We start from the raw sequence: 27,039 nt of genomic DNA, 5'->3' as shown, positions 1-27,039 counted from the left end.
ACAGCAACAAACTCTTTCGTCTGTAACTACTTCTTCTTTTATCCTTCCATCTTTTCAGAGTACAAGATGTTTAAAAAAGATTTTTAAAAATAAAATTAAAAATAAATTCTACCTTAAAATCAATTACTCGTTTATATAAATGTTTTTTTTTTTATTTATTTTTCTCTATTTTGCACTAAATTTATATAGACGATTGTACTTTTTCTTTTCATGTTCTTTTCAACTGAAGGGAAGACTAATAGTAGGATAGTTAAAGAAAAAATATTGACTCGATTTCTTTATACAATAATGTTCTATTGAAATTTTTTTTTTTTTCAATTAATAGTCTTTTTTTAATCATTATTTTATTGAGGTATTTAAGAAACAAAATTATTTTAGCTCCAAAAAAAAAAAAAGTTAATAATAATAAAACACTTTCAAAAGTTAGCATGATCTTATAAAAAAAATATACTAGAGTGCATTTAACCTACTTTATTAATATCATTACTCAAATTTATAAAATAGTCAAAAAAAAAAAATTCAACATTTAAATTAGTCATAAACTAGTTTAAACTTTTTTACTTCTTTTGAACTAAAAAAATTTATCTCTCCTACCATTCCAACTTCTCTCGTTCTCTCTTTCTCTCACATAGAAATCCGATGTACATCACGTGAAGTGGCATTAAAACAATGTGAAAAAGACAGAGCAATGACAAAGAATAAAAATTGAAGTATATATATACATATACCGTAAAATAATAGAGAGAAAAAAGATGTGGATGCTGTCAGGACGTAAAACGACGATTGAAGTGGTGAAAATCGATCAGAGAAGAAGTGTTCAGTCATTAAGACTTTGTCAAGCCAATTAGAGAGACAAAGTGAGACGTTTTTGGTAAGGAAGACATCAAACAAAGACACTAAGAACCGTTTCAGAGAGGAAGATTCCTCATCAGGAGTCCAACAGAAGACAAAAAAAGTTATGGCTGCTGGTAAGTGGTATCCTTCAATTCAATTTTATTAATTAATATTTTATACACTGTAAAAAATGTTTGAACTCGGTGTAGTGTAAGTAACTCGGTGCCAAAATTTTTGTGTGAAAATTACACCAAATATCCTGTTGAATTTGGGCGGTGTAAATCAAAAATTTTTACACCGTCAAGTGTGTAAATGTGTAATTGATAATATTGATTAAGTAGTTAAAAATGTTTAATGATCATTTGTTGCTCATTAATAAAAATTATCACGAGTAACACTGAATGGTGTATAAAAAGTGGATTACACGGATGGATAAGTTACACCGAGAATTTTTTACACCATTATTTCACACTACACGGCTGTGTAAAGTTCTCGGGGGCCATTCTCACACCAAAATTTTTTCCAGTGTATACTGTAAAAAATTTTGAGTCCAAGTTGTTGAGTTAATTTGATTTGGTGTTAGAATTTTTAACACTGCCGGTGTGAAAGTTACACATAGCACGGTGTTAAATTTTAGATCGTGCAAATTAGAGGTTCACACCGCCAATGGTGTAAATGTGTAAGTTATTTATTCAAAATTCTCGATTACTTTGACACTAGGTATTTAATTTTTATTTAAAAATAATCTACAGATTATATTACCGGATAATATTTGAGCTAATAACACCAAACAGTGTGAAAAAAAACTCATAACATGTCAAAAGTACATCCCTCGATATTTTACACCGTCAATTCACAACGAACAGACTGTGGGAAGTCTTCGGGGAGCATTTTCACATTTTAACACCAACATTTTTTTTACAGTGTATTAATAATCTAGAAAAATTGTTAATAAGCTGATTAGAATCATCACATCAATTCATTTCACACCAGACGATGCATGAGTGCTTAGACAACCCATGAGACATATATCATGTCTATTCATGATATTCTCGAAGGACTCATTTAGACGTGTGATACATTGTCTACAGCAATATTCTTGATCACAACTTAATTAACGAAATGTACAGAAATCAAACCTCACTTACTCTTGTACAATATATGACACATATCATGTACAACAAATATATGTATATTATGCTTCTATTGTAAAGTAAAAGACCAGGAAACGGACGACAGGAAGCTTTAGCAAATCACAAGCAGTCGATACGAGAGCAAGGAAGCGCGGTTGAGTGTTTCTCCAGAGACAATTAAACATTTAGGATTATATCCACACTGAGACTTTCATATATTACTGCAATCAGTGACTATAAGCCCCGATAGTTTAAAGGTACTTCCAAATAATAAATTTAGACGAGACAAAATGGATAATTAATCAAATACTGGCAAATAAATTTTTCTGGTTACGGAAATTGATTATATAGAAATTTTATGAGCATTTTTTTTTATCACTGAGCCTGTTAATATAATTGATATTTATGTTACTAGAAAAATAAAGTTCGAATAGAATCTGAAATACAATTAGTTGATAATTTATTATTTCAAGAATAAAATATTAAATCAATGAGAGAATATTAGCTACGAATATTCGATGTTTCTCATCAATTTAGTCAGGATAAATGATTTTAAGATGAAAAAAAATTAACTCTGAGCGAATATTTCATTACTACGTTTTTTTTGAATTTATGAAAATTAATAGGATAAAAATCCTGAAAAAAAAATCTTTAGATAATAACTTTCAAGTGATGCAAAATGATCATCATTTTTATGTTTAGTAAGATCACGAAAAATGAGATGGCCATTGCTTGTCAATTGACGTCAAAAAGTTATCGGTAAATTTTTTATAAAACAATTTCCTAGACAATTTTAAATTTACGAGTACTTATAATTATAAGTAAAATGCAAGTCGTATCACTCAACATAACAACCGATTTGTTTATTCAAAAATATTTGTAAAAAATTTCTCTTCACTTCTATTTAGATGCGAAATGGCAGTAAAAAATTTTTTGATCAATTTTTCCTAAAATAATTTTCTGGGCAGAATAAAGTTGGCGCGGAAATCGCCGTTAAATTCAAAAAATCAACATTGGTAAATTTTTCGCTAGTCAATTGTCTGACAATTCCTTTGTCTTACGTTACTACTTTCACCTGAATAATTATAATTATTTATAAAATAATTGAAGAAAATTTTATGTCAACAATTGATAATATTTAATTGCATTTATTTCCCTCTATAATTGTTTTTTGATTTAACACTTTTTAATTTATAATAAATAAGATGATTTTTTCATCTGCTACTTTTATTTCTAATTATAAATAGAATTCGTTCAAAATTATTCAGATTGATCAGTAATAAATCAAATTAAAACTGCAGGAAATTAATGCTGACATGCCGTAACGTAGCAATAAATTTGAGGTAAGCTAATAATGCGTGATTTGAATGTTAACGTATGCTCGATCAGACAGAGAACTGCACAAGTGTAGATTCATGTTTTCATAAACTGTTTAATTCGTTATAAATTTATGTAAACGTTGATATAAACTATTAAATCAATAATAAATATAAAATTTTATGATAATAAAATGCTGATAGATTTTTTTTGTCGCGTTTTTCTCAGTGCTCAAGAGTTTTAATGGATTCTGTAATGAAAAAACTTTTTACTTATAATGAAATTCGTTGGATTTATTTCGATTATTTCGATTTATTAATATTTGATATTATGATTATACTCTAAAAAATTAACGGAGTAAATCCGGAGTGAATGCGGAGCGGATAACTGTTGATTATTTAATCTCCTCAAAGTGAAATTCACTCCGAAGGGGAGTTTATTTTAATATCAAAACTCCGAATTAAAGTGGATGCGGATTCCAATGAAATCCAGATCACTCCACTAAAAAAACAAACTCCCTATTTTCTCCGAAGTGAATTCAGATTTAAATAAAATCCATAATCACTCCAAATTCACTTCCGATTTTTTTAGAGCGTATACAGTATATTTGTAATTAAGTATATTATTTTTTTCTTAATTAAATATAATTGATAGATTGTGAAAAAATTGTGGAGGGAACGCGGATTAAATCCAGAGTGAATGCGAAGCGAATAACTGTTGATTATTTAATCCCCTCAGAGTGAAATTCACTCCGAAGGGAAATTTATTTTAATGTTAAAACTTGGAATCGGATTGAATGTCGCTTAAAATAAAATTCAGATCACTCTGAAATTACTCCGCTGAAAAACAAACTCCCTATTTACTTCGTATGCGGACTGATTTTTTGTTAAACGCCGGCAATCTGAGTGCCATCACTCCGAATTTTTTACTTACGGTATTAATATATTAATAGATAACTTAAGTGTAAAAATAATATTTTATGATACTTGAACATTCAGTCTGGTTCCAATATGTTAAATTAAAACATGAGTACCGAACGCTACTAAGATATCGATATTTATTGATAATATTACCTAAGGGAAATAGTATAAAATAAAAAATTCATGATATTTATCATGATATAAGGATGAGCGCACTCTAATGAAGAACGATTGATACGTCAGAGTCAATAAAAAGAATTTAAGGTAAAAAAAAAAGTTTATAAAATAAAAAATCAATATTCGATGCACTTCAGTGCGATATTTTTTGAATGCTGACTTTACTTTTTTCGTTATCTAAATTTATACAAAGTTGTTCTGATAAAAATTCATATATTTGTTTTTCCATATAACAATAACAAGAACTTACTTGCAGAATATTTTCTCTCACAAATTTTCAAAGTGAAGAAAAAAAAAACAATATTTGTTTTCAACACATCAACAAAAAATTTTTTACTGCGCTGCATAATTTAAATTCCTGAATTATTTAAAAAAATAATAAATCTACTTGAAAACTCTGTGATGTAGTAGTGAAATATTTTTCATGTATAATTTTATAAAATTAATGAAACAAAATGTAGAATTGAGATTTATTATTTTTCTACAATAAAAATTTCGTAATAAAATAAAAATATGCTGGTACTTTAAAGAAAAAATGTTTTATAAAACTAGCAGAACCGAAGAAAACTAGCTATAGGCAAAACGTTGAATATTTAATGACACTTGTATGAAAAAAATTTTTTACTTGACGTCTGAAGTATGAGTCACGCTAACAAACTCATGTACTACTAGCTGTTTCGGGTGACTCTGAGTTTGAGAAAAGGTGAATTTTCTTTCTTAAATTTGTTTAATTTTTTTTTTTTTTTTTTTTTCACTAAAAGCTAAGAAAATAAGAAGAAGCTAAAAACTCACTTTTTACAAATTCTAAAAAACAAACAAAGTGAAGAACAAAGTCGTACAAAAAATGTATAATCTTAAAAGTTGTCTTAAGCAAGCTTGTCTAGTACTATTGTATGTTCGGTAAACAAGAATAAAATAAACAAAAGTAAAAATAAAAAAAAAAAATCAAACTATTGATCGAACATTCTGTAGGAAATTCATCATACCAATAAGATTGATAAAACACTTCACTTAGAAGGATTGGAATCTATGGATAGCGATAATACCTCGAGACATCGATTGACTTGTAACATTTTCCACCTTTTTTTTCTCGATACCGAACAATACTTCAAAGGAGTTCCAAAAGAGCTTCCACCATTAAGGAAAGTTGTTCAGTTCTGTAGGTTCTTAAAGTTCAAGAGGTCAGAGAGTTTGGATAACTGTGTTGCTGCTACACCTCAGTTTATAAGCTTTCCGCCTACTATTACAGCACTGAAACCTCCTTGTACAATCTACTTTACTCTCCGACTGTATTTTGTTGTTCATTTAACTTCTGTCACTTGCCATAGTAACGGAAAAAAGTGAATGTAGAAAAAGGAAAGAAGAATTATAAAACTGACTTTAAAAATGAACAATAAAGTTCTTGAAATTTTCTTTGCGAAAAGTTTTTTCATTTGAAAAAATATCTTTAGATAAATCCACCTGGCAGTAGACCAAACGTTGATATTATCCGAAATTACAAGTAGAAATTTCACAGTATTACTTGGCAGAATTTTATCAACTCTTAAGCTTCTTCTTTTACCTCTTTCTTTCTTTCTTTCTTTCTTTTTTTCTTGTTTTTTATCTATTTTATCACTATTCACACTTTCACTAGGCTTACACTCAATAATTTTTCATTTATTGATTGACTGAATCAAAAGTATTAAGGTTAGTAATTGGGGACAAAAAACGTTATTGGAAAAGTTAAGCTTAGAATCTATTGTTGATTGTTTTTAAAACTCATTTTAAATATTTTTTTTATTCCATTTATTTTTTAGCAATTTGAAAACTCTTAAACTAGAAAATAAAGTTTTATCCAGTCAAATTCAAATATCAATCATTTTTCAATTTTTATAAATTAAATTCATAACTAACCGTGTGAAAATAATCTTTTCAAAAATGTTCCAAAAAGGTTTACGGCAGTGAATTTTAAAAATTGAGGCAATTCTGAACTGTAAGTTGAACTTTTTTAAACTTTGAAAAAACAAGAAAGTAAATAATTTTCGACTGGTGAAGGTTTCTTCTGCGCGTTTTATTTATTTTTTTATTTTTTGAGCAAAAATAATTTGATTTGACAATTTTTTGGGTTTGAAGAACATTCAAAAGAAAGGAATTAATTAGGAATTATCAATATTTTCGACTCTTACCAAAATTATTCAGGTAAGAGACGAAAATGATAAAATGATTTGAAAATATTTATGAACATTTTTTGATTCTATTATAATTTTTTTAGGAAGGTCAAATTTATTTTTACTTTTTGACTTGTTCGAATAAGGTCCAAAAAATTAGTGGTTAGTATAGATTATGAATATTTTATAAACTCACAAAATTGTCAATTCAAATCAATTTTGCTTAAAAAATTAATAAAAATAAATAAATAAATAAACCACACGAAAAATCCACACTAGTTGAAAATTTTTCACACTTGTAATTATTTTAAAGTTCCAAAAATAATCAACTGAAAGTCCAGAATTGTTTCAATTTTTGAAGTTCACTGTCAGGAATGCTTTCGGAACAAATTTTTTTTACACGGGTAGATTATATTCCAAAGATAACTATTGAAGTTCCAAAAATGTTAATTTTTAATGATAGAAAATAAAATCGTAAATTCATGAATGAAAAAAAAGTTCGAATAATTTAATTTTTTAAACCAAATTCAATTTGCAAGAAAATAATTTTATATTGGGAATATATTTAATAATCGATAAATTTAAACTATTAATATTTGATAAATAAATGTGCAGTAATTTAATAAATTTGAACCAAGAAGGTTATAGTTAAATGTTTCTTGAATAATTTTATGAATGTTATTTTTAAAAAAAATAATTAAATATTTACATCTTGTTACGAGCCTTCATAAACTCATTAAATATTTATATACAATACTCCAGGGTATAATATACATTATTTTAAATAATACTTTTTATTTTGTTCACAATCAATGATTTACTACCCGAATTCATTATCCGCCTAAAATAATATAGTTTATATAATAAAGAAATAAAAACAAAGTATTAAACAAATCGTTATACTAAATTTATAATACAATTAAGAAATTTCTCAATAATGATAATAATAGATTAAAGTCATTTTTGTTAATTTCTGTTAAATAGAATTTTGAATATTACACAGGCAAAAAGTATTTCTTAGCGCTAGACAAATTTTGGATTGTGAAATGAAGTCTAAAATTTTCTTATTAACTGGAAAAAATTTCTTGACGTTAGAAATTTTCTCTATCCTCGAAAGATTTTTTCTCACCTCAAGGAAATTTTTCATTTTCAATTCATAATGTAACAATTTCTTGAGACAAGTAAAAATTTTCTCGAAGCGAGTAACAATTTTTCGCGTTAAGAAATTATTTTTTTCTGTGTGACTTTTCACAAATGTCATAGAATATTATAGAAAAATTTAGTTACAGAACTTTTGTGTCTAATAATACTTAGATCGCAGTTTCAATAATGAACTCATTTGAATAATATATTTTTGAATAATTTAAAATAGTTATTAGTTCAATACAATCCTATGGATTTGTAAATGTAGTCGAATAAATGAGGATAAATGATCAATTAGTAAAAGTTGAAATTACAACTGTAATCATAGGATAATTTATGTTATTGACGATTGTATGACCTTTATAGCATACTAAAATAGATATATGGCTGTATATGAACTATAGATTATTTACTCAGCTATAAAGCTAATCTAAAGAGACGAATAGAGCGAGAGAGACAGAGAAAGGGAGAAAGAGAGAGCAGAAGTGTCAGTGGTAACTGTGGTAACTAGTTACTATATATACTGAGGTAGAAACTACTGTTGGTACGCTTATATTATCCACTTGACCATCCTACCTTGCGGAGAAATTCCATCCTAACTCTAGTTCCCTTTTGCCTTGGCAGATTTGCCTATTACTCGTATACCTGATGCTAGGGAATGCCGGCCAAGATTTCTAGAAGATAGGATTTCGCGAATTACAGTTGCCCTAACACTTTGTCCCTGGTCACTTACCCCCGCTTACAGGCGTCCTATAAAGCATTTGTTGGCGTCAGCTCGACATTTCTCCTTCCGAGAGAACCTTCTATCCTAACTAGGATGTATTATATACGTAACGAGACAGATGGATCACCCAGTTACGATACACTGAAAATCGATGAAAACGACTTTACACTAATTTCATATAGATGAAATTTCAAACTTTTTTTTAAAAGCTTTTTTTTTTTGTTATTTATATTAACTCATTTATTTCAAGTTTTTCGAATTTTTTTTAATTCATATTTGTTGATAACAAATAGTATTTTTTTGAACTAAAAATCTTTAGTCTTAATTTATTGGTGTGAAGAAAATAATTTGAACACGTCGTTCAGTTAAAAGTATATCCTAAATACATAAATATATACATTTGTAGAAGAGAAAGGGGCAAAACGAAGTACCCCAAAAATTTTATACAAAAAAGTTTGTTTTTTTAAATATTTGCTAAACATTCCAAAATCACTTTTGTAAATATAATTGAGCATTATTTTGTATTTTTTTTTTTTGTTTAACTTTTTCAAAAATCGAAAGTTTCAGCCGAAAAATGTTAATGACTTTTGATTTATGATAAAAACTATTAAAAATTTTTTTTTTCTTCCTTTGCATTCAATAATTATGTGAAATGTAATTTTTCTTTATGTGAATTACTTGTAAGAAAATTTAATTTAATCAAATTTATTTAATTTCCAGAAATTTGTTTTTTCATATCTTTTCAGAGGTACCCCAATTTGCCCACAAAAAAAAGAAAATTATTATTTTTTTTTTTTTACCGGCAGCTGAAAATTTTTTCTATTCACTTTGAATGTCATTAAAATAAAAAAAGTAACGTAATTGAGTTTCCAAAAACTTAGTATTTCTTTTCACCCCTCCCTCCCCTATATATATATATATATATATAGATGTATTTATCGATTGATAAATTTTAAATACAATAAAAATAATCTCAAATGATTTTGTTTACATTCTGTATATCATAAATACGAAAAAAGTTTTAAATACTCGTCTTTATATCAAATTCTCCAACCTCTGTACTTAAGGAAATACTTCTTAAGTAGTAGGCTATTAAAAACTACTTTAAACTTAATTATCCTATTAATTGATACGGCTATCCTGATAAAATAATAAGTTGAAGCGAAGAGTTTTTAATCTATATTTATTATCAAAGTTTATTTGCATTTCAGTTTATTTATTTTCATACACTGATACGCTAAATTATAAACATAAATATAAATATTTTTTATTATGTCATCTAATATAATGACAAATCACAAAATCTTTATCACAAACAAGCAAATACTTCATAATAATTAATACAAATATCGTTCAAGAAATAGATAATTATATCTAATAATACAAATATATACGTAATGTGTTTATGAAGATCAAAATACTGGTGATAAATTACAATAAAGTTTTTGAAACTTCATTAGAGTTTACATTATACGAAGTATGATCCAAAAGATTTATGAGTTCCCTTTTGTATTTAATGTTTATATATTTGATGAATATTCAAATAATATTGTAATAAATTTGAAAATACCGAAATATAATTTATAGAAAAAAAAAAAATATAACACAAGAGAAAATAGAATTGAAAAAATTTTAATTTTGCTTTATTTTCTGTTGAAAACTTTCAATTTACATTTTCTAATTACGTTTACTTTATTTTGATAACATTTTTTAAAATAAATGTTATAAATAATATCACTGTATTTTGTTGAAATAAATAACTCAACTCGTCAATTTTTTTATCGTTAATTTCGTTAAAAAATGCGCTACCCAAATAAAAAAAAAGTGAATTACAATTTGAATTTAAAAGTGTAATCTAAAATAGTACCAATGAACTATAATCTACCTTAATTTTGAAATACTTCTTTTTAATCTTTTCGCGCCATTATTTTGTCTATCGTCCACAGAGGCTGATCTTTTTCTTTTTCCTACACAAGTGTTTGTTAAGTAACAAACAAAAGAACGTGATCTACTCTCACGATTACATGCCCGTATCTCAAATATACGATTTGATTTAATACTAAATAATCGTTGTTTTCTTTTACGAAGATACTCTCTGGCAGTTTTTCTTAACCGAGAATCACTTTCACAGACACTTCGCCATTTACGAGAAACTTTAGAAACGACTAACAAAGACCAAGGATCTAATTTATTGAAAATCATTTGAGTTATTTCTATTGGAAATATTTTAACGAAGTCTACATTCAAATTAAATGCATCAATTACATTTACAAAACTTTTAAATGATTCCATGTTTTTCGAAGTTGATGAGGAATACTTTGAATCGCTTAATTAGAAAACGAGTCTTTATTAAGGTTAGGTCTTTCCAATTAACCGGAACTACTGTACTATATTCAACTACTGTACTATAGAGTAGAAGTACCATTTGTGGCCACTGCTCCATTTTTTGACATTTAATACTTTATTTTAAATAATGAAAACGTATGAAAAAAAATTTCATTGCAATAATGTGATAAAAATATCTTCAAACACATTTAAAAAAAAAAATTATGTTGTTGCGCATTTTACAATTTATTTTATTCGAAATTTCTAAGTGGCCAAAACTGGCCCTAAAGTGGCCAAAAACGGTACTTCTACCCTAATCAAAATCAAACATATCAGAAAATTTTTTTTTTGCGATAACAATTTCTATATAATAAATTTGTAAGTTTTCAACTGTCATTACTGTTAAATTAATTCATTAAAATCAAATTAATTGTATTATGTTTCGAATAATATTCAATTCAAAAATAATTTATTTGCTTAGAAACGTATCAATGAATTTCTATCCAGAATTTTGTTTTTATTATATCATTGATAATCACTAATTACACTTTATCCAATTTTTAAAAATCACAATCAAATAATTTTCAGTAAAATTAACTGAGTGAATTTAAAAAGTAAAAAAGTTGGAAAATCCAAAAGTGCACAACTCACTTTTTCATTTAAAAAGTGATTAATAGATGGCGTTCCGATATGCAAGAAAGTAAAAAAAAAACAATGAAAATGATAAAAAAAAAAAAATGGCAGATGAATTTTTTAATGAATTGCCAGTTTTAAGTTTTAATTAATAATAATTAACCCAAAAAGATTTGGATAGTAATTTTCCATAGAGTTCTTTTATTTAAGAATTAAAGTGTAATAAAAAACGAAACAGATTAATCGGTTGTCTATTTTTAAAGTTATTGTGTTGACTAACATCCGTACATACTGACGGACATCACAGGTTTTTTTTACTTTTTTTTTTTTTTTTTTTTTTTTTCTAATCATTATTTTTTAAAAAAAGCGACTTGAAATTATGTTCGTTTTATTCACTAATAAATTATCTTTCAACCCTGTTTAGAAAATCTCATAGAAACCAAAAATAATTTCTTGACTCAAGAATTTTTTCTCTTGACTCAAGTCAACTATTTTATCAGTGTAAGAATGAATGAGTTCTATGAGAAGTGCTACAGTTAAGTATAGGGCCTTATACATACAGCTTTAAGAATCTATCGGATTTTTTAAGCAGGGAAATGTACGAATTTGTTTTAGTTGAAAGTATTCAATTAAATCTAATTATGATTTTTACGTAAGTGAATCAGTAGGGACCGAGTAAGCGTTAAATTATATATTTTTGTTAGTAAATTGTTAATGTAATGATAACTTAAGTATACTATCATTATTTACTACCGATAATAAAATAAAAATTATTAATTTGAGCTGCCAGAAACAAAAGTTATAGAACATTTATGCATGAATAGGAAAAGTTACGAAGTTCCTAATAATGCCATTGGGTTTGCTTGTTTTGAATGAGTTCTCGCTCTTACAGGCTGACAATTAAATTTACATATGAATTAAAACACTCAATATATATACATATATATTAATCGTATTAATATGTAAAGCTCCTTCAATACATATTTTGCATAAATAGTCTTCGGAATTTTGAATCTGATAAGTTTATAAAGTTAAACTTAGACAAGAAAAAAAAAAAATTAGGAACGTAAGATTTTTAAATGAGGACGTTGAAGTCATGAAAAAAAAACCAATCAGCGCATTCAACTCAGAATTTCAAGCATCCATAAATCTAGAAAGCTCACAGTTTTCGCTACTACAGAGAGTTTTTCGTTGTCAAGGGGTTAAAAAAGGAAGAATAAGAAAAGAATACAAAATTATGCACATTTTAACTAGAAGAACAATCAGAGCATGCGCAAACTTTAAGCGAATCTCAAGGGAAAATGAAGCAGTCATCAGGCAATGCAACGACCCGAGAATGCGAGAATGGTGTAACAGAGGATTAAAAAAACTTTTCCCAAAGACTTTTCATCACAAAGATGATTGTAGAAGAAATTTATAGTAATTTTGAACATAAAATGAATAATTAATTATTATTGAAATACGAGTAATGAATAGAAAAATATTTTTCAATTTTTCATATATTTAAATCTTATTTAAACGTTTACGATAAATTTCCGACTTGTTCAAGATTATTTCCAAAGTCCTCGAACAGCTAAAATGTTTGATCAACACTTCTGGAGGTATAAAGCATTGAATTTATTCATTAAATCAATGAGGTGGATTCAAGTAAAAGCTTACAATCAATTGATATGTTATATCTAAAAGCTGAATTGATATTGAATAAAGTATATGGTTTTTTATAAATCTGCTTAAATAAATTTTGCATTAATCATTTTTAAAGTAAACCGAATGCGATTTCATCCTGTAAAAAATCGTGAACATAAACATGTCTAGCGTACATTTGTTTGCAGCAAAATAAAATTAAATGATCATTCGATAATTTAAATTCTTGTGTTCCAAAAACGTCAAACCCTTCTATTAATCTCACAGTAATATTGAAAAATATGTAAATTGTCAACTGCACAATAAAAAATAACGTTTCATGTGAAATTACTCAATTAAAATGCTTTACATTATTATTTTTCAATTATTCGCGGTAAAAAAAAATAATAATTAAAATTTGTTTTACATATATTTTAACTGAAGACTAGTTAAAATGTTAATTGTTCAATTTGCATTAAAAAATGAAATATATAACTTGAGAAATCATTCATTAGTTACTTCAAACAAAATAATTATATGGTTCAAAACATTTGTATCGATTAACATTTCAACAGATTAGCGTAGAATTGTTATGCAACAAAACTTCAAAGCTATTATACAAGTAAATCTTTCGCAAACTATGTAAGAAAAAATACGTCTTTGATTGACAAAGGATAAGACCAAAATATGATAAATATTATCTACAATACTGTGATTAGTTTTGTTTATAAATTTTTTATTATGCCATGAACATAAATATGGTGACGAAATTATCCTCAATGTAAGCGAAACGCGTTATAGTATTTTGGCTAAAACCACTACTTCATTTATATTCTAATGCTTCACTATTAAAAAAATCCCTATGGGAATCCAGCCTAGATTCCTACACTGTAAAAAATCACCGGGGTAAGTCCTAGCGGTGTAGGTGTTAAAATTGGCGGTGTTAAATTTCAACACCGAAAGCGGTGTGAAAATAACGCAGCCGCCGGTGTAAATATTCTGTACCGGTGTTAAAATATTTTACTTTATGAATATTTGTACTGACTCGATCACTATACTTGTTAATAAATAATATTCTTTATTAATTTCCATAAAGAACTGACATTTTTTGTGTTTTATAATCTTTCAAGTTAATACTCCAAGCGGACGCAGTTTACCCAGCTTTTACACCGATATTACTCCGTTTTTACACCGGTTACCCCGCTTTTACACTGATTTTACTCCGCTTTTACACCGGTTACCCTGATTTAACACCGGTATTTTTAACACCGGTGAATTACTCCTCCTACACCGGTGTAATTTTATTTTAACACCGGGCGGAGTTAAAATGAGTCTATTTTTAACATCGCTCTTTTTGCAGTGTACGTGGGTTCCCACATGGCGTTTTCGGATGAATTCCCATATGTGTTTTCTATAGGAATCTAGCATAGATCCCGATATAGATTCTCACATATGTTACTGTGGGAATCCCCACCATGCCAAATTCAAATGGGAACCACTGTGGTTTTTTACCTCGATTTTGCATGGGAATCTGCGCCATGTCAAAATGTAAATCCAGGTACCCACAGCTTTCTGTGTGAATTTCCTATATGGGAGTCCAGATACCCGTTGTTTCCTACATGGATTCTTATATAAATCCATACACTCCTATATATTAATTCCTATGGGCTCTTACGTAAATTCATTCTTTCCTATGTGGATTCCTATGGGTTCCCATGCAATCCCACATTAATTTTTTTGATAAGGTTTGCTCGCAAAGATCTGTTGAAATTTCAGTTATCGAAAATCGGACTGAAGTCATATGTGTAAAAAAAAAATTCTTTGTTAAAAGATTCCACCAAATTTCCACATTTAGAACTTCTAAATTTGAGACAGATTAGAACTTCAAGTTTAACTTTTAGGATTTTAGTAGTCAAAATATAATTGATTAAAAACTTATGTAGTGTTAAGCCAGATGATAAGATTTTTAAACATAATTCTGAAAACGGATACTTCCAACATTTTTTCCTTCCATTAAAAAACTTTCAAATTGGAGATTTTCGAACTTTTTTCTAAACGAGAGAAAAATTCTCATCTGGCTTAAAATTTATTCATGTAAAATTTTTAATCAACGACATTTTTTACTACTAAAATCCTGTAAAATTAAAAAAAAAGTTAAACTTGAAGTTCTAATCTGTCTCAAATTTTAAAATTCTGCATTTCGAATATTTTTGAAATGAACTATTTCAACGCGAGCAATAACTTTCCTTTTTTTGAAAGTTTCTAACTTTTTTAGCGGCAAGTAAAAATATATTATCTGCTTGTATTAAATACAAAAAAAAACTATTATATGATACCGGAAGATAACAGGACTTCGATACTCGTGTTTACGTTACTTGCCTGTGGCTCGCAACGTAAATGCATCTTTGTTGCCGGAAGTTTATACTTATTCAGCAGCTAATATACTGTTCAGTATTTTAGTGTATAAATAATCGAAGTAAATCAATACTAATAAAATATGCAAATTGATTAATAAAGTAAAATTATACTTTTTACATCAATAATCTTAGATAATGAAATAAATTGAATCTTTTAAAAATAACCTCAATGGATGTATAAAATATCTGATAAAATGGAATTCTATTTTAATCTGTTAGAATCTGCTGGAAAGTAATAAATTAATATTTGGAATGAATACTTGTATGTAGACTGAAATTATTCTATTCATCAATTTAAAATTTATTCTTTTTCTCAGCGCAGCTTAATCTTCATCATGATTTTATTTTTACTTTTCTTTTGTGTTTTACGATTTATAAAGCCTGATTTACGACCCCACATACGTACATATAAGTCGGAAACGAATCCCTTCACAGCTCTTTGCTCATCTTATCGTTTCAACGTCTTAGCTTAGTCCGTATCCAAACAACAAAGGATCCTAAAAAATTTTTACCGATACATGAAAATAAAATATTCTCATTCATATTTCATTTTTATTATTACTTTTTTTTTTATCTACTGTATTTTGTATTTTTATAGGTGAAACGGTACATAAATATTTAAAATTAAATGAAAAAAATATCGAATGTCTGAAAATGCCGAAAATTTAGTTTTTTATTGCATCCAATTCGATATTTATTGTCAAGTTCAAATACAATTTATATCCAATTATATTATCAAAATATATTGTTTGGTAAAAATTATATATTAAAATTTTCATTTCGTAATCATCAACAAATTTTAAATCATACTGAATTTACACGTTAATTAATTAATATATTTATTAGGAATGAGCGAGTAGTTGGAGCCCACGAATTATTTGTATAGAGTCAAATAGAACTGTTCGATTCGAACTTTGAATAGAATAAATCGAATTTCCAAAAATTTTCTGATCATTCGAAACTTTTTAAATTAATCGAAAGTTTTTGAGTTATGCGTAGATTTTCGAAAACTTTTCTTCTAAACAAATTAAAATTTTGATATTCTTTCAAATAATTCAAATTTTTTTCAGAAACAAATATAACTCGGACACAAATATACGAGATAATTAATTTTGGTTACTTTAAAAATCTAAGCTCACCGTTAGATAAAAATTAAATGTTTGAAAGCTGATCCGAATTTTCGAATTCGAATCGAACAGTTTCAAAAGTTACGAATAATTCAAAAACTTTTGAATAATCTGATTCGATTCGACCACAATTCGCACACCCTTAATATTTATTTATCAATTTATTATAAATTTAATTCTCATTAAATTTAACATATAATTATTCCAACTAGAATGGAAAATGTTATTGCAATTAACAAATACATAAATTTCAATTATTCATAATTTTAAACGATTAACCAAAGCTCGTGTTAATTAATGTATTATAAATATTACAATAAGCAGTTGATTGTTTTGGTATTCGCATATCAATTGAATATCTCACTGCGGTGCTGTCATAATTTTATTTCGTCACTGAGTTATTAAGCCTTGTTTATTTATAATCATGCAATATTTATAGAAATTATCAAAACAAATAAATTTATGGCCGATGTTGTAAAATAAAAAAAAAAACAAAAGAAAACATTGGAAACTGTCTTTTTTATCGATTAAAGTATTGTAGTTAATTATTCTGAACTCGATAAATAACGAATGCTACACTAATAGGTTTGAAATGAAAATCAAATCGAAATAAACTCGTTGAAACCCGTGTACTAAAAATTTTTTCTGAAAAGGTTTATAACAGTAAATTTCCATACTTAAAACAATTCTGAAATTTGAATTAATCATTCTTGGAACTTGAAATGAATTCACACAGATAAATTTTCAACCAAGGACTTTTAAGGCACGTTTTTGAAATTTTTTAAGAAAAAGAAATTCGATTTGAGAAATTTGCTGAATTGGAGAACGTTATTTTAAAAAACAACTGAAACAAACTACGAATGTTTTGTTGACTTTAATTATAACTGGTTAAGACCGAGATCAAATTGAATTTTTAAAATGATCAACTCAAAGTTCAGAACGGACTTAAATTAGGAAGTTTACTGTTATGATTTTTTTAAAAATAATTTTGGAACGAATTTTTTTTTCCATCCGAGTGAAATATTTTCAATCAACAAAATGAATAAAAAACAAAGTGTACTGTAAAGAGTTTATTTAATTTTCGTAACAAAACTATTTTTAATTTTTTGAATGCATGAGTTTTATAATTTACTGATTGATTTTTAAAATTAGCAAAAATATTTGTGAAAATAAGAACTATAAGGGTTCGAATCGAATAATTCTAACTTTCGAATCATCTGTAACTTTTCGAATAATTCATAACTTTTGGAACAATTCGCAACTGTTCGAATGATTCAAAAGTTTTATAATTATTTGTAACTTTTTAAATTACTCGATTTGAATCGCAAAAATTCTGACCAGCTTTAAAATATTTAATTTTTGTTTAATGGAAAGCTTAGGTTTTAAGTAACCAAAATTAATTTTTCTGTAGGTTCGTGTCTCAGCTCTATTTACCTCTAAGAAAAATTTGAATTATTGGAAGAAATATTACAATTTTAGGTCATTCAAAAGAAAGTTTTGGAATAATTCGAAAACTTACGAAAAATTCGAATTATCAGAATCATACGATTCGATACGAATAATTCAAAAATTCGAATCATTTGCACATCTCTAATAAGAACATCATGATAGCGATATTAATAAATTATTCATCTCAGTGATTACTAGCTAAGCGAAATATCTAAGCTCAATCTTCGTCAAATTTATTCTCATATAAATTGTTGTCAGATCGATAGACTGAGAATACCTAATTCTTGTGCTTTGTCTCATGTACAACTGAAACTAGATAAAATATCAAAGACTATGTACAGGCAAAAAATAAAAAAAAATGAAGAACCATGTGTAGTAAAATAAATCCATAGCACATATTGGAAGAAAGAAATGTAATACAATAAAAGATATATCAAATGAGAAAATAGAAAAAGAAAAATAAAAAATAAAAAAAAAAGTAAAAAGTTTTCTTTTATTTTAAAGCTCAGGGTCAATCAAGAAAGAAAATACAGGGTTTAACTGCGGCTTTGTAAACGCGATACTTAAAGTCGTGAAATGGCAATGACACGTTTGAAGATAAGGAAAATAAGCATTAGTCAGAATAAAAGGGTTTCAGTTTCAAGAATAAGCTTATAGAATGTACATTTAAAAGACAGCTTCACATCCGGGACAGAGATTCAGATTAAATTTTCACACATCCTCACATCATCTCTCTAATTTTTTTATTCTATTCCTATACTACTTTATTTCCTTCCTTCCTTCCTTCCTTCTTTCGTTTTCAAATCTCACAGCCGTCACTTTTTTCCAGCCGACAGAACCTCGGCTTCAATTTCTCTTCCATTTCCTTTTTATTTATTACTTTTTTTATCTACCTTTGGTTTCCTTCATTCAAGCAAATAATTCAATCTATATATCACTTTCAATTAATTAATTAAAGTTTACAAGAAATTTCATAAAAACGCGAATATTTAATAAGGATGTGCGAATAGTTCGAGCTTACGAATTATTCGTATCGAATCAAATCGAATAATTCGAATCGATTAGTTATACTCGATTCGATTAAAACCCGTTTCGCATACCCTTAGTATTTAATAAATACAAATGAAAAACATGATTCATTTTTACATTTTAAAATTTATCAACAATATTTATTATATATGTACCTACTCATTTTTAATTTATATCTCAATTAAAATTATTTCAACATATTTCATTAAAAAATATTTTCATTTAATTCAATTTACGATACCTTCAATTAAAATTAAAATTTGCTTGGTAACAAAATAATTATTCAATAAATCATTATTAATTAAATTTTAATAATAAATATTTCTTCTATTTAATTAGTAATTGCTGGTATTTCTAATAATAAGAATAATTGATTAGCTAGTTTTATCGTAAACCTTGTTAATGATTCATTGATAGAGATTGAAACCGTCCGTAATTTGCGGTTAACTCGAAACTGAAATATTAATTTAAATTCAATACATATAGAAATTATTTAAAATTTATGCCGCTTCTAAATTGTACGAATAAAAATACACATATGAATTAAATATAAATAGGTACGATGCAAAAAAAAAATTTAAAACGGTTGAAAAAAAAATTCATGAAACTATTATCGATATACTCAGTTGCGGACATAAATAGATATATGTGGTTAACCGAATATCACATCCAGGTGTTTACCCGCAAGGGACATTCGACCCATTGACCGATCGACTAGCACCCTCATAAGTTTTAACGTCCCAATTGCGCAATAAAAGCTGTTGCACATCTTTCTAACACATCTAACGACTTCTTTTATCACTTACGTCAATTTTTACGAGTTCAAGATAGCACATTAACTGTCAAAAAAGACATTTAAGTTGTAAAATAATCAAATAAATTGTCTGTTGTTCGCTAAAAAAAATTTTAAAACTCTATAAGCTTTTTTCTTTTTCTTTTTTTTTACTTGTACGATGCAAGTAAAAACATGATATATATTTTTAAAACTATAAAAGATAGCTCTAAGTTATTTCTTGTATACAAAAAGAAATTATTTTTTGTTTTTTGCCCTTTGATCTCTCAAGCGTTTTTCCAACGAGACCTAACCCATTATGCACCGAAAAAAAATTACGTTTATAAAAAAAAATATATTTTTGATCCAAGGAATTAATTTATTGAAAATTTGAAATAAATTAATTTCTTAGATCAAGAATTTTTTTTTTTACGTTATTTTTACTGTCAGTGTAAATAAAAAAAAAAAAGGCCATTCGGCAGCCGAAATGGAAGTAAGGTAAGAGACCTAGTACCCGATCACACCATGTTTTTGTATATCTATATTTATTAAATTCTACTAAATATAGATATACAAATACATGAGTGATCGGGTACTATTTCTCTGATCGGGTACTAGGTCTCTTCCCTTAGATTTCTCGTAATATATTCATTATTGAACAGCTAAAAGTTTCAATAATAGTAAGCACCATTAAATATCCTTGATATAAAGTTTGAATCAATTATATCATAAAGTAAATCTGAAATAAAATAAAGTATTAAAATTATATGATAACTGTTCATTTTCAACGTAAATGTGCAATTTAAAGGAGTAATTGCACATAATGGAGAAGAACTTTAACTTTGGTCTGTTTTTTGTGATAAAACTAAACTTTTTCCTTTGTCTTTTAACCGTTTTTTTCTTTACGATATGAGAAAGATTCAAAAACTAGATCTAATTAATGGTACCGCCGACCCAATTAGAAAGCTTTTAACCCACCGACGGAGGCTTTTTTTCTACTGATTTATTCTTTGTTACATTTTTTGAAATCTTATATTGTCGGCACTCCAAGTTATCCAACCGTATCCAAACTCTAGTCGCCTGCTAGTAAAATTTTATTGAGTTTAAAGAAAGTCGTAAGAACTCTAAGTATATGTATTGTACTTTTTCGTTTATTTTTATAAAAAATTTATCGCAAAAACTAAAATCGGTTAAAATATCAACTGAAACGAATCGAAAAAATTTGTTTTTAAATAATTTATTGAAATAATATTTATAGATTTCAGTACAATATTTTTTTTTTAAATACAGAAGAATTATAAAAAAAAAAGTTTCATACTTTTTGATTTGAATAATTGAGTTTTTATAAATGAAATTGAAATACGCAGAAAAATCTATCGTATTTTATTATTTTAGTTTAATAAAAATTGTGAAAATAAAATTTGTTAATTATTCAATAATTTACGATCCTGAAGTGAGCAGAAAATTAAAAATTTCCGAACTTTTTTTTACAATGAATCAATTACAAAAAAGAAAAAAACCAAAAAATACACATGTAGAAAATTTAAAAAACTATAGGTGCAATTTTTTTACATATTTTCTTTTTATAATTTATCGTTCTAAAAAGAATTAAAAAATTATTAGACGTCGGCTGACTTCAGAATCATCAAAAATTTCAGTTGGATATAAACTGTAGTATTTTGGATTTAAAAAAAAAAATTTTGAATTCTATTTAATAAGTAATTTTTATAATTATTAAGTAGGACTATTCATAAATTATCGAATTTTCATTTATTTATAAAATAAATATATTAATTTAGCAGAAAAAAATAAAATAATTAATTTTGTGCTTGAAATTAAGATGAAAAATTGTAAGAAAAATATTATTGGAAAGATAAATGAATCAATTCCTGTTCTAAATTTAAAGCGATGTTTCATAAAAAATTTAGAATGCATTTTATTCTTACATGTAAAACCACGAGTGTAAATTTAGGAACGTGTCCAGAATTATAAAATCCATTATCTGAATTTAAAATTATGTAAACTTAAAATTTTCTTTTTGTTTATTCAAGATGAGAAATAAATTTAATTGAAAATCAATTTTTAAATTTAATATCAAAATTTACTTTTTCAATTTTTTAAATTGTCGGCCATATAAAAATTTATCAATTTCACTCACACATTTTCTAAAAATGCTTCAAATATTTTTTTTATAGACAAATAGTGAAATTAACATGTCAAAATTAAATTTTCAGTAAAATAAATTATTCGATATCATGTACATATTCAATGAATCTATACGCGGATATCAATTCCTAAATAAACTTTAACAAGTTAAATGAAAAATCGAATAGTGTAAAAAATAATTATCTTTAATTCTCTGAATATTGGATTTCCTGATAGTGGCAGATGAAGTTGGAGAGTCACTTTTTATCGTAGAGTAGTGAAAAAAAATATATGGATAAAAATAGAATTAAAAAAATGTATATCGAGTGAATGAGATAGAATTTGAATGTGCTGCATTAATGAGTTTATTTGCGATTGCATAATTGGGTCTCGTTGGCGTGAATTTATTTTAATTCCTAAAAGAAATTCTAAAAAGTAAATACATATATACATATACATATAAATAAAAATGTTAATGTACGATAGTACATGTCTGTACTTTAAAAGACCTCAGAATTAAACTCGTAAACACTTAATGTGACAAAACTTTGAATCACAGTAAAAAAAAGCGCCAAGTACTTTTTAAAAGTATTAACTGCTTTAAGAATACTTGATTATTCTAGTTTAAATTGTATGTAAAAAAGAAAAAAATAATAAAATATTATTTTTTATTTGAAGCATTTTTATCTACATGATGGGTTTAATATTTCACTGTCTGATGTTTTTTTTGACTTTTTGACTTCTGTGTGATAAGTGCAAATAATTGCACTTGAAATTCTATTTTATCATGTCATATAATAAAATGTATATTTTCGTTTTTTATTTTTTCTTTTACTTCTCGATCCTTTATATTCGAAAATTTAATTCCTTTACGTGACGTGAGTAAAAGCATTTAGGTCGCTTTGTTAGTGCAATGCATACATACTCAGTAGTACATACTCAGGACGTAGTCGTTACGGATCTTTTAATGAGAAAACCTCAACCTCTGATGGTAAAGGAAAGGTATATAGAATATATAGAGCTAACCATACATATTCATGCAAGTGATGATTCAATTTTAAGGCGGGACATTGGTAACGACTTTAATTATTCCACTGCACATTTACTTGTATTTACTGTCGTGTGTTAGACACGTGCATTAATTTTCAATATAATCATAAACTGGATTTAAATTAATTATTAATATGTTTCCGTTAATATACACTGCAAAAATTTGCGGAGTGAACGCGGATTAAATCCGGACTGAATGCGAACTCCGCTGAAAAAACAAAATCCCTATTGATTCCGTATGCGTAGTGATTTTTTCTAAAACTCCAGGAACTCCGAGTGACAGAATAAATTTAAATTTAAATAAATTCCGTAATCACTCCGAATTCATTCCTGATTTTTTACAGTGTAAGCCTTCCATTAAATAAAAATTTAATATTTGAAAGCTGATCAGAATTTTCTTGATTCCAATCGAGTAATTTGAAAAGATACAAATAATTAGATTACTTTTGGGTAATTTGAAAATTTACGAATTAATCGAAAAATTGAATTATTCGATTCGCTTACCCCTAATTTGTTTTGTTGATATGACTGCCAAATTAAAAATAATTAAAAATTATTTAAATAAACTCGAAATCACTCTGAATTCACTCCCGATTTTTCACAGTAAAGTTCATTTAAAATAAATGAAATGAAGTAATGCATTAAAAATAATACATTAAAGTTTATAATACTTTTATACTTCAGCGGGTTTTATTACGAATATTTGTACTAAAAGTTTTCAATGATAACTTTATACAAGCGAAGAACATTTTAGTAAATTTGGTTTGACGAATTTCAAATTTTCAGTACAGTTTTAATGGAAACGACATATTTAAATCAAATAATTCTCGCGGACGTTAATTAACCAAAGTTATAATTAATTTCAAAATTGAAATTATAAAATATTAAAAAAAAAAATAATCATAATAATAGTATTCATTTTTTAGATTCGGTTCATTATTCTCAGTAATCTGTCTTATCCCCTTTTTGTTTAATTATAATTTAATTACTTGTTCTTATAGAAATTATTCTTAAAACTAATAAAAAAATATTTAAAAGAAAAAAAAAGAAAAAAAATTTCAATTGTTAGACGCAATATAGCGTGAGAAAAATATAAAAAAAGTACTTAATGAATGAAACTGTTTTTATATGCGACAGAGTGAGTGAACAATTGAACGGTTGGCTGCAGCTCGTTGAATATAACACTAGATTTAACTTTGAATACCTAACAAACTACCATATATATTATTTGTACATATTATTAAATGACCACGACAATAAATTAAACATTTATCATGCGTATCATAATAGTTACATAATTAATATTTGTGAATAAAACAATTAATTATTTGTATGTATATATATATATATAAATATATAATTTCCCTAGGTTCGGCTGTAGCCATGATAGGGGCTAATTTGCGGTTCGGCATCGGTGCGTCTGGCAATGTAACATCTAATGCGACAAAAGTATTCCAGTGTCATCCCGGTGGAGTGACCGAAGCAACTGTGATATTCAGTCTCGGCGCACTTGGAATGGGCGCCAATATAATACTTATGGCACTGATACTTGCCAAACGTCAGCTCAGAAGGTAATAAAAATCCACACCAATACTTAACGTCAATAAAAATTATATATACAACACGAAAGAAAAATTATTTTTGATTTATATCATGTACTTGAAGATCGGAACGTTTTTCGCGGAATACAATGAAAAGTAAATCATCTACTGAATCTAGATTTTTGAAATTTTTCGCATAGGCGCTAGTATGTCAGTCGGAAATTACAGCCACCCCCAATTATCCCTTCAGTCACCTTTAAAAAATCAAATTACACAGACTTTTTTATGATACCAGTATTGAAACTTAAAGTTTCAAAGTCTCTACAGCCAATCGAAAGAAGCTAATTTCAGTCCAATGCCGCAAATGAATATTAGCAAACGCGTAAATTGTGAATGCCTTCAGTCAGCGGGCAGAAAAAAACTTGGGAAAAAACGAATGATATTTCTGCCCGCTGACTGAAGGCTTTCGCAATTTAAACTCTGATACTAGTCATTTGTTTAATAGTAATTTCAGACCATTAATTTTATTTACGTAAATGACAGTTCTGATTTTGCGATTAAGTTTTATAAAATTTAGCGCGAATAATAAATAGTATTTATAGTTTCTGCTTAATTATAAATTTCAAATGACAATTTACGTTTACGTTAATAGTTGATCACACTATTGGTCTTAAGACGCGTTTTCATTTGTTTCTCTATTCGCACTCAAGTGGATAAACGGTACTATCTTTGTTACACTTGTACAGTAAATGGAAACTTTGTCCAAGCTTTTCTCGTAAACAAATGGAAGTTGTCAAAAAATTGAAGTGCACTTCGCTAGTTCATAGAGTAAAGCATCGGGTCTGTGTCTTTATTTAGCGTTTAGGGTTTTTATCTCAGAGAAAAGCTTGGACAAAATTATCTGAAAACGGTTCTTAAATTAACTTATTTCTGACTGGCTACTGACACTGAAACTTTAAGTTCCAATGCAGGTAATCATGAAAAATCTAGTGTGAAAATCAGGATGAAACACAATTTCAGACTGCGGGTGATGTCAGCCAACTTCACCCTGGTTTGAAATCGAATTGGATTTTAATTGAAAAATTTTTACAATACAGTACTAACTTTTTTTTTAAAAACATTAATTAGTTTTTGATAACTACGAGTTTGTTAATCTTGCTATAAAATTTGTTGTATTCATAAACTAATTATACATAAAAACAATAATTTTCAATTAAAATTCAGGTTTTTCAAATAACCATCAGCTTTAAAATAAATATTATATAAAATTAACTGACTCGAGCGCAATGATAAAAAAATTATTGAAGCAAAATAAAATAAAATACATTGAGATTTATCACTTGGAAATTTAAAGTAATGTAAAAATAAAATATATAAATAAGTTAATCTATAATGATATTTATATTTTATATTTTGATCGATTTCAACTTGTTAATAATTGCAAGTAATTTGCTTTAAATTTCAAGGAAAATTTTTAATAGTGTATGGTCCCGTGTAAAATAAATTCGTTTCAAAAAGGTTCCAAAAAAGTTCAACATGTAGAACGTAAAGTTTAACTTTTTTTGAACTTTTGTGATTTTAATATTCACCCACATAAAGTTCTAAGTCTCCCATATTTTTTACTAATATTAAAATCCCAAAAGATCGAAAAAAGTTAAACTTGAAATTCTAATCTGTCTCAAATTTAAAAGTTCTACATGTCAAACTTTTTTCGAATCTTTTTGGAACGAATTTTTTGTACATGCAGTCGCTAGTATGAATTTATGACTTCAGTATTAGTGTAACTGCATAAATTTATATATATATATATGAAGGTTTATGAGGGTATGTAAGTATATGGCATATCTATCTTGAGATCAGTATCATGAAACAACTTCCATGCGGTCGACAGGAGTGACAGAGAATCTAACGTGACACAGAGGGCTTGGATGCTGTCACAACCAAGCTATGGCCTTGTACATAGATCCAAGTGACATGTATTCATTTTGCCTCTTCCATATGTCCTCTTCATATTCACCCTCATCCTTTCATGCTCATATTCCTATTTATTTCAGTACATATACATTATAGAAATATATATGTTTATGTTTTTAATATATGAATGTAAGCATTTTCATTTCATTCACACGTCTTTTCCATAAGTATAATTACATATGCTTGGGACTGAGTATAATGGTCTAAAATTGGCTTAGCATCGCAATTATTTTTTTTTTTATCACCTCTTTTTTTAGGAGACAAAAAAGTTAAAGCTGATAGTGAGAAGAACTAACTTTGGATGAACAAGCAAGCCAACTTTAGCTTTTTTGTTGGCATTTGATTAGCTATTTCCGTCCTTTGGTTCTTAACTCTCATCCCTTTAGTCTCAAAAGTGTATATCCCTTGTGGTAAACCTTGTCCCCAATCGTGCAAGAAATATTGTCGTACTTGCCAGCGGCTAATCGACAAACTCTCTAGGGAACATTTCCGAGATGAGTATTGTCATACAAAATACATACTATGACAAACATTTGCGGTTAAAATTATTAAATTGTCT

The 27,039-nt window shown here is 27.0% G+C and overlaps 2 protein-coding genes across 2 annotated transcripts in view; one reads left to right on the top strand and one right to left on the bottom strand.

Moving 5' to 3' along the window:
* The window catches only part of LOC130678222 (midasin), a 93,150-nt gene that overhangs the window by 46,228 nt on the left and 19,883 nt on the right, over nt 1-27,039 (bottom strand). The gene's annotated exons all lie outside the window — the stretch shown is intronic.
* Nucleotides 1-27,039, top strand: part of LOC130678223 (uncharacterized) — a 47,506-nt gene that overhangs the window by 13,852 nt on the left and 6,615 nt on the right. Inside the window, exons 3-4 of the mRNA XM_057485315.1 lie at nt 633-968; nt 24,335-24,536. Of these exons, the coding sequence (XP_057341298.1) occupies nt 959-968; nt 24,335-24,536 (212 nt within the window). The 5' untranslated portion in view covers nt 633-958. The remainder of the gene's footprint in view (nt 1-632; nt 969-24,334; nt 24,537-27,039) is intronic.

The sequence above is a fragment of the Microplitis mediator genome, chromosome 1 (genome assembly GCF_029852145.1).
Source record: "Microplitis mediator isolate UGA2020A chromosome 1, iyMicMedi2.1, whole genome shotgun sequence".
NCBI classification, from domain to species: domain Eukaryota; kingdom Metazoa; phylum Arthropoda; class Insecta; order Hymenoptera; family Braconidae; genus Microplitis; species Microplitis mediator.
Note: the sequence above shows the minus strand (reverse complement) of the source record. Positions and strands in the feature narration are given on the sequence as shown.